At 41.8% G+C, this 8289-nt stretch overlaps 1 protein-coding gene across 1 annotated transcript; it reads right to left on the minus strand.

Annotated features, from left to right (window-relative positions):
- Nucleotides 1-3143: 3143 nt before the first annotated feature.
- Nucleotides 3144-7034, minus strand: LOC147610999 (vesicle-associated protein 4-2-like). Its single transcript, XM_086785641.1, has 7 exons — nucleotides 6277-7034; nucleotides 5131-5201; nucleotides 4833-4914; nucleotides 4185-4294; nucleotides 4021-4098; nucleotides 3748-3867; nucleotides 3144-3671 (listed from the first exon to the last, which is right to left on the minus strand). The coding sequence occupies exons 1-7, from the start codon at nucleotides 6500-6502 to the stop codon at nucleotides 3609-3611; spliced, it is 750 nt and encodes a 249-aa protein (XP_086641767.1). The 5' UTR covers nucleotides 6503-7034; the 3' UTR covers nucleotides 3144-3608.
- Nucleotides 7035-8289: the final 1255 nt, after the last annotated feature.

The raw sequence follows: 8289 nt of genomic DNA on the forward strand, positions 1-8289 counted from the left end.
AAGTGAGAGACATGATACACTAAATCTTAATGTATGCCTCTCCACACTATAGAAATTCAATGTCGTTAGAAGACACATTATTTGCAAACCTAAGAACTTAATTAAGTTTGGAAAATAATGCTGAAAAATAAAGCCTCACAAAATATATTACAAAAAGTTATGTGCAGAGTTTTACCCAAAGATGAACCTCACAAAGAGTTTTACCTAAAATTGAACATACAAAGATCAGAGTTTTACCCAAAGACGAAACTCACAAAGAGTTTTACCTAAAACTAAACATACAAAGATTAGAGTTTTACCCAAGTGTTTTACCCAAAGATGAACCTTACAACCACTGATGGCTCTAATGGTAATTCCAAGTGCTTCCCACCACCACTAAAATCATATGGAAAATCTTCATGCTTTGGATGCATTCTTCCATATAGTATGGAGAGTATGGATAGTATGGAATGAATGAGAGCATACCACAATACTCAATAAGAAGGGTGAAGATGGAGATGAGGTGATCCTAAAGTGAGCTTAAACATGTAAAATTTGGAATGTAGAGAAATTGACTTACATACAAAGAGATAAGGGAGTTTCATTCATGGAATGGAATGTAGAGAAATTGACTGACACTACAAAGAGATAAGGGATTTTCACTCATGTCCTAAGCCCATATCCCAATTATGTCCTCATTATACCTTAGTCTAGTCTCACATGGAATGGTTATTGAGAAACTATGTCTAGCTAACCTTCAACCTCACTTGAATATGTTGTCACTTGTCCTAAGAGCCAGACCACCATTAAGCTAAGATTCGTGTACTTGAATTCACAACTCTAAATCTTTCCCACAAATTGCTCTCATTGTTGGAGTTTTCTTTGGTTTTTTTGTAGGAGAGGAGGTGAATCATGGAGGTTATGTAGTACTGGCATTATATATTGGAGTGTTGGAGCCCCTACTATGGTAGTTGGTAGTCAAGGTTGGGGCTCAGCTGCATGAAGCACAACTTCCATCATTCTATCAGATATGTAAGGAGCTTGACATGGTCACTCAAATGGGATATAGCAGGCACACAGCCCTACACTCCACCCCAAGTTGGGAATTTTGGCAGGTATTGGTAATCAACAACAAGCAAGCTTGATGAGTGGGTGTATCATGAAGCTCTTGTACACCCTACACTCCACCCCAAGTATGTTAGATTCTAGGTTTGTTGTGTTTGCACAAATGGTATACTTCAGGTTGCTCATGTTTCTTCTTAGATTGATTGCTAAAGATAATTGAAGGTAAGCTAGGGATTGTTGTTATGTCGACAAACTTTTGTGTGTGTGTTGAGAATGGTGGGTGGATGGATATTGATTGAGAGAGGAGGGGGGGGGCTTGGCTCTCTCTCTCTCTCTCTTTCTCTCGGAGGTATGCTAATTTGCATTTTTCTCTCCTACTTTCTTCTCTTGTTTAGCCAAATCTCTAATATTTCAACCTTAATGAACTCTCATAACCCTAATCTAGCCTTTTGTTAGCAAGCAATCAGGTGGTGGACACCTAAGGGAGACTGATGCAAATCAGGGTCGAGTAATATGTTTTACATACACCCATTTGTGTGGTTCAAGTAATGTAAATGGAATATGTATGCTACCTAGCACCGAGCACCTTAGGAGGATTTTTCCTTTACAGAGAATATGCAACCTGGTACCAAGTACCTTAGGAGGTTTTCAAAAGAAAATTTTCTCTAAGAAACTCTTTGCTGCATAAATGTCATTTAAATGTCCTAGCAAACTGTCAATGGGGTTTTTGCTTAAGTGGTTTAGCCCCACTACACCCCATTTCACGTGCACCATTGCGCTTCAAAATTGACTGGTTTGGTGAAATGCAACAATATTTTTGTGTAATTTTTTATGGGCATTTTAAAAAATTTGCAAGTATTTTACAACCAAAATGTTCAAAACGGGCCCGTCAAACAACAACCATGCACAAGCCCTTCCTACCCAAGACGTCACGATGAGAAAAGGCAACACCTAGGACCTGATTAAATTGTTGATTTGCACAATATTGTCAACCAAGGGAAGGTTCAAGTCCTCACCACTTCCAAACTCAAGACACTTAAGTGAAAACCATGAGCCACTTGCTTTACAACTTTCCATCTTAACCCAAATGGCGCTCTCTTCGTCTAGGAGTGTCATCCCAACACGTGATCATTTTCACCTTGATTGTCTTCTATGGAGCACCACTGGCACCAGCACATCACAAAAAGCATATCACCACATGGTGAAAAAAAAAAAACCAGTGAAACCTGTCAATAAAGAATATATATAGCTAAGAGATTCAGTGTTCAGAGGTAAGAACCTAGGCAACCACATAGCTCAAGACAAAGTAACATAGCTTGAGTGACCAAATTTTTGATGTCACTGATAATATGCGTACTTATAATTTATATGGGCCTTGGAAGCTGGCCAAAAGCTATGTCTACAGCCTTCCTTAGCCTGGCAGAGACGATGTTCGCAGATAGCCATATAGGCCACGCCACCAAGTAGAATTAATTTTGAATGTCTTTGATTTATGGCCCTTAACGGGCTCAGTATTTGATTTTTCTCTTTTTCTTTTTTCTCATTTACTGTAAGCAAGCATTGCAGAGTGAACATACCCTTCTATAAGGTTGTAACAATCATTGACTGAAACTCTCCTGGAAGTATTTTCCATATAATTAGATGACTAAATCAATTAGACAGCAGCGAAAAGAATGGCTAAAAATGAGAGAGCATTGTCCACATAGCAGGACATGCATTGGGTCCCCAATGTCACCTATTTGTACAGCCTGTTGATTGCCAAAATACCCCAATAGAACTACCTTATGCTATTGCATGAATCTGTAGGTCGTGCATGAGTACACACATTATGCATCGCCTCCACAAATGAACAAACACAGATAAACAAGGGAGGAGCACTCCCCTCACATTTTGTTCACATCCCCATGCCTACTCCACCACTTTACTGAAGCATATAGTGCATGTCAACTCTGACCAAACCAACAGAATCATTCCCTAGCTATGAATTGTAGTTTCCATATCAATATACAATTTTCAAGCCGCACAATAGAACCATTAAATAACCACTCAACAAAAAGAATTTGCAGCCAAGCCTTGCACCACGACAAGAATATCACGTCTCAAAGAAAACCCAAAGTTGCCCGTGTCATATTATAGGCAAATAAGTTAAGACTGCAAAGTGCATCTGTGAACTTACCTTCGTGTAAGTCATCCTTTAGAGACAAGTAACTGTTTCTGGTATGATGTAACAAGTGCCTTTATTCAAAAGCTATAACTCCCAGGGGTAAAACTACAGCTGAGCACCTTCTGGCTTTAGTATATAAAGCCCTCTTCTACATGCTTTGTGTAACCGGAACACTACAACTAAACCAGAAGAGCAAAAATATCCACGAAAGTTTCAATAGAAATACATATGGCACCGATGATTTGGCAGCTGAGTAAATGATCACCCAGCACCATAAACACTAGTAGTATGCTAAGCTCTGGACTCAGGAACACCACTACCAAAAGAACCACGGCATCATCAGAGACTATATTATACAAGTTTTCATAGATATAGAGACGTCTTTTATATAAACCATCATCTAAGGAGACTCCGTGCCTTCGATTTGCTGTTTGGCTAGCCGCTTTTCCCGTTGCTGCTCCTTCTGAACAAACAAGTAAACACAAGCACTAGTTAGTCACGGATCAAATTTATAATTAAGAGAGCTCACAGTTCATTACCCATTCATCTAAAACTCCTCCAGCAACCACAGTCTTCTGAACCTTCTCCTCGGGAGGCTTTTTGCGGGCCTGTTGAGCTGCTTCTGCCTCAGCTAAACGCTTCTTTAGCTTCTCAATCTCCTGCACCGCCAGAGTAATCAAAACAAAGCAAATGATGCAATATTACATCAAGATCCATCTTCAGAACACCAATACATAGCATCTCACTTGCTCTCATTGCTAGTTGGCCACACTGCCAAAGGTAATAACTGTGGATACACGACCAATACTCACAGGAGATTGACCTTGTGGGTCCAAGAACACCACTTGAAGAACTCGCTCTACAGCCACAAACTCCTTTTGCTCCTCAAACTGTAGCAAAGCAGCACCAATTATATATTTTTCTAGCTAGCAGCATAATTGCTCATGTCAAAGATACCACAAAAACTTACACATACCAGCTCAGGAGTGAACTCCATTCCTTGCTTTACTTTCAAGCTCACTATTTTGAACTTGTCCCTGCTTTTCTTCTCCTGGTTTTGCTCAGGCGGCTCAATGAATTTTACAACTGCAGTCATCCATTAATACTTCATTCAGGACAAACCTTATAACATGCATCAATTCACACACACACTATATATATGGAACCTCGCAAACCCAGAGTCTTTTTTATTGTTGGGCACACGGTACCAACTCCCAAATAACTACATGTGATGCTTCTTTTATGCTAGAGTGTTGTACAGAACACACAATCTATGAAATAGGCATTATTTAAACTTAAAACAATGAATAGAATCTTAGACATGCAGCCTGCTGCCTACAGCCTGGGCCCTGCAGGAAGTAGGGTCTACACTCCAGGCTGGGCTGGAGGAAGCTCTATCAAATACCTACAGTGGGATTTGAAAGAATGGGAATGGATACATAACCCTCTCACCAGCAGCCCTTTGTCCTCGCAGGGTATAAAGAAACACGTATGGAACGTATGAAACGTATATGTTACAAAACATTTCATTCCCAGGGCATGAAACGTGTTTCATTGCTTCTATGGTGTTAGGATCAAACAAACACGAGTGTTTGTCGCTAATAGATTGAGAAAATGATTGTACCCATGGCTACGACGGTTTCTCCTGGTGCCAGGATGCCACTGGGCGGGCGCATGAAACAGCTCTTGGGAGCATTTGTTTGGAACTACACATCAACAAGAGTTGTCAGACAAACTATAAATGTCTAATGCAGTGCTCCCCATAACACTTGCAAGTCATATATCAAAAACAAGCAAAACATAATACCCAAAACTTCAAATCAAATCATTCATCTTAAATTTCCAAGCATTGGATTAATGCATGAACCTCTTTGCCCACCAAAATGCAAACACTGCTTTAATGACAAGCACAATTAGCTAACCTTGAAGGCAACAGGTGAACGGCTTGTATTCTTTATTTTGACGGCACTTGCGACCTGCTTGCCCGGTTCATCTGGTTAAACCCAAGATAAATAATGCTGTCAGAGCTAGCAATATGTGCAAGAAGGCTCTCACAAATTAGAAAAAAAGCTACATTTTCTCTTTTCTCAAGATGCAGCGTCTATATTAAAGCAGACACATATTCTAGACTCATCAACCCCGACTAAAATGGTGATTTGGGGGTATAACTCCAAGCAAACATCAAGCTCATATGCATTTCATAAGACGTTAGGGGGATGCCTGTAGAGTGCATTAAACCCCACAAAAATTCCTAATTTCAAGAGCTCCAGCAGACTGATGTACGTATGTATGGCTCACAAGGAGATTACATCAGCCATGAGAATCAATAGTCACTGCAGGTATAGATTCTTGTACATCTTGTACACATCACGTTTTCATAAAACTTGAGCATAATTGCTTTCATCAGTATGTTTTTCTCGTAACTTGCACAGAAAAAACTACACCAAAGTAATATGGTTGGTGTTCTGATCAGAATCAAAGATCCGCACAAGAAAATGCATAGAACATTGGGGTTGGAATGCAAGGAGACTCATAAAAAACAACTGCAAAATAGTGTAACACCCCATGTCATGACAAAGGCTGAAAGTGCCACAACCTGTATGTATGACAATAAGGTTTAAAGAATGATGCCATAGCCTGTGTTGTGACAAAGGCTGTTAGACGGTAGCATGGCCCGCATGTGTGATGATGAGGTTTGTAAAATAATGCCACAGGCTGTTGGTGAGTCGTAACATACCCTGTATGTATGACGATGAAGGTGACATGGCCTTGATGAGAGCTATAAGACTGTGGCATAGCCAGTATGTAGATGATAGCGTTTTACGATGATCTTAAAGCCTGTGTCATGAAAAGGTTTGTTAAATTACAGGGTGATGTACTCTGGGGTCCCATGGTCAGGTTTCTAAAATGGTTACACATGTTTTCATGATGAAGGTTGTAGGGTGTGCCACAGCCTGTGTCGAGATGATGGGTTGTAAGATGGGTGCTATAGTGATGCGCCAGTTTGTATAATTAAGGTTGTGTGATCGTGCCATAGCCTGTCTGTATGATGTATTGGGGATACTTACAGAGGAAGTAGAGACGCTTATCGGGGGTGAGCCGCAGCCTGCGCCTGGTTACAAGAAGGGCCTTGGCGATGGCAGTGATAGAGGGAGTTTTGCCTGCCTCCGCAGCGCTTCCTTCCAACTTCTGCTGCGTCTGCTGCTGTTGCTGTTGCAAGGGCTGGTGATACACAGCAGAGGCCGCAACTGCGCCCTGGCTTTGATCCGCAGGTCCCCTTTGCCACCACGGCATCCTCTGACCTTACTGCTTCTCTGCCGCAAAACCGCCGGTTTCCCAACACCTTCAGCTGTCAAAATCTGCTTTTCCTCCACACCGGAGCTACGGCTAGGATTTCTAGGCCACAGAAAACCCTAAAGTCCACTTCCGAGACGAAAAATTCAGGCTCCCAGACGACGATCCTGCTTCAGAGTTGGAATGAGAGTAAGCTCCAAAGGTAAATTAGGGCTGCAGACCGGAACAGGGTAAAATCGGATGCAAAAATAGAAAGAGGAAGCTCGATAAAGAGAGAGAATTCATAAAGCACAGGATTCCGCAATAGCCAGGGCTTGGAAAAGCTTGCCCTTTCTCTGCAAGGAACAACTAGAGCAAGAGCAAGAGAAGCGGGAGAAGAAAAGCAGGGGGGGAATGAGAGAAGAAGGCAAAGAGCCTAAACGGAGCAAGATCGCAGGTAGGAAAACGAAGAAACACAGGGTTCCGCCATAGCCAGAGAGCTCGCTCTCTCTCACACACACACACACACAAAGAAGGGCTTTGCAGAATGTATGTCCAGCAATTATTATTTATTATTATTGCCCGTTGCTACATTTTTACGACCTGGAGAGAAACCCGAGTCAACGACGTAATCCGCAAACCGCGACATGTTCACATGCACCCCGGAATTTCTGACATCGTTACAAACGAGAAAATATAATAATACATTTTTCTTATTTGTTTTAGAGGGGTTGGTATGATAAGGGTAGTGAGTGCCCTCTCATGATGATGGGCCTCCCTCTCATGACTTCTCTCGTGGAATTGATCGCCCTTTTGCGTGTTGGAATGAGGGGCAAAAAACATTATAGAATTTTTGACAATAACAAAGCTCACCATTTTTCGAAATTTGGTAAAAACCGCATACAAAAACCGGTGGGACAACAATGGTTCCTGTGTGGACATTGGTCAGCTCTCTGGGAGCACAGTTACCCAAGATTGGCTCTCTGATGCCCACATACACACGCCGCTATATCACTCACCAATCGCTCTAGGTGTGAGCCACCCTTGATTTCATCAAACATGCACCCATGGCTATGCACTCGAGTAACGCACCCTTGAGCACATCAAACTCGTGTAGCTTACATGTGACACCACACATGCACGCATGGCAATGCCCAACCAATCGCTCTAGGTGTGAGCCACCCTTGATTTCATCATGCATGCACCCATGGCTATGCACTCACGCAACGCACCCTTGAGCACATCAAACTCGTGTAGCATACGTGTGACACCACACATGCACCCATGGCAATGCACCGGAGTATGAGGTCCAACGCACACAAGCACACACAACAATACACCTTACATACATACCACGCATGCACACACACAAATAAGACAAGATCTCTCTCTCTCTCTCTCTCTCTCTCTCTCTCTCTCTCTCTCTCTCTCTCTCTCTCACACACACACACACACACACATGCATGCATACACGCATGCATATGTGAATGTGCCCACACACACAAGCTCAACAATTTATACCATGCTTTCTTGAAGAGCCTCATATCCATATTAAAGTTTATCTCGACATTAACTTCTTCTAAAAGTCTCTTCTCACACTCTGAATTTCAACTTAACATATCGAACTTCTCAACCCACACTTTGCCCCAAACATCCCAATTTCATCATTTTCGAAAAGGAACCTTGCTCTATAGGACTTGACAATTCTCTATGTATTATGAGGGTAAGAAACTTTCCTTTACAACACTCTTTGAGTTTTTAGAGGTATCTAGAGTCATGTCCCACCATTGGCCAAGGCAAAAGAAAAA

The sequence above is a fragment of the Cibotium barometz genome, chromosome 48 (genome assembly GCF_041138505.1).
Source record: "Cibotium barometz isolate CiBa-2024 chromosome 48, ASM4113850v1, whole genome shotgun sequence".
NCBI lineage: Eukaryota > Viridiplantae > Streptophyta > Polypodiopsida > Cyatheales > Cibotiaceae > Cibotium > Cibotium barometz.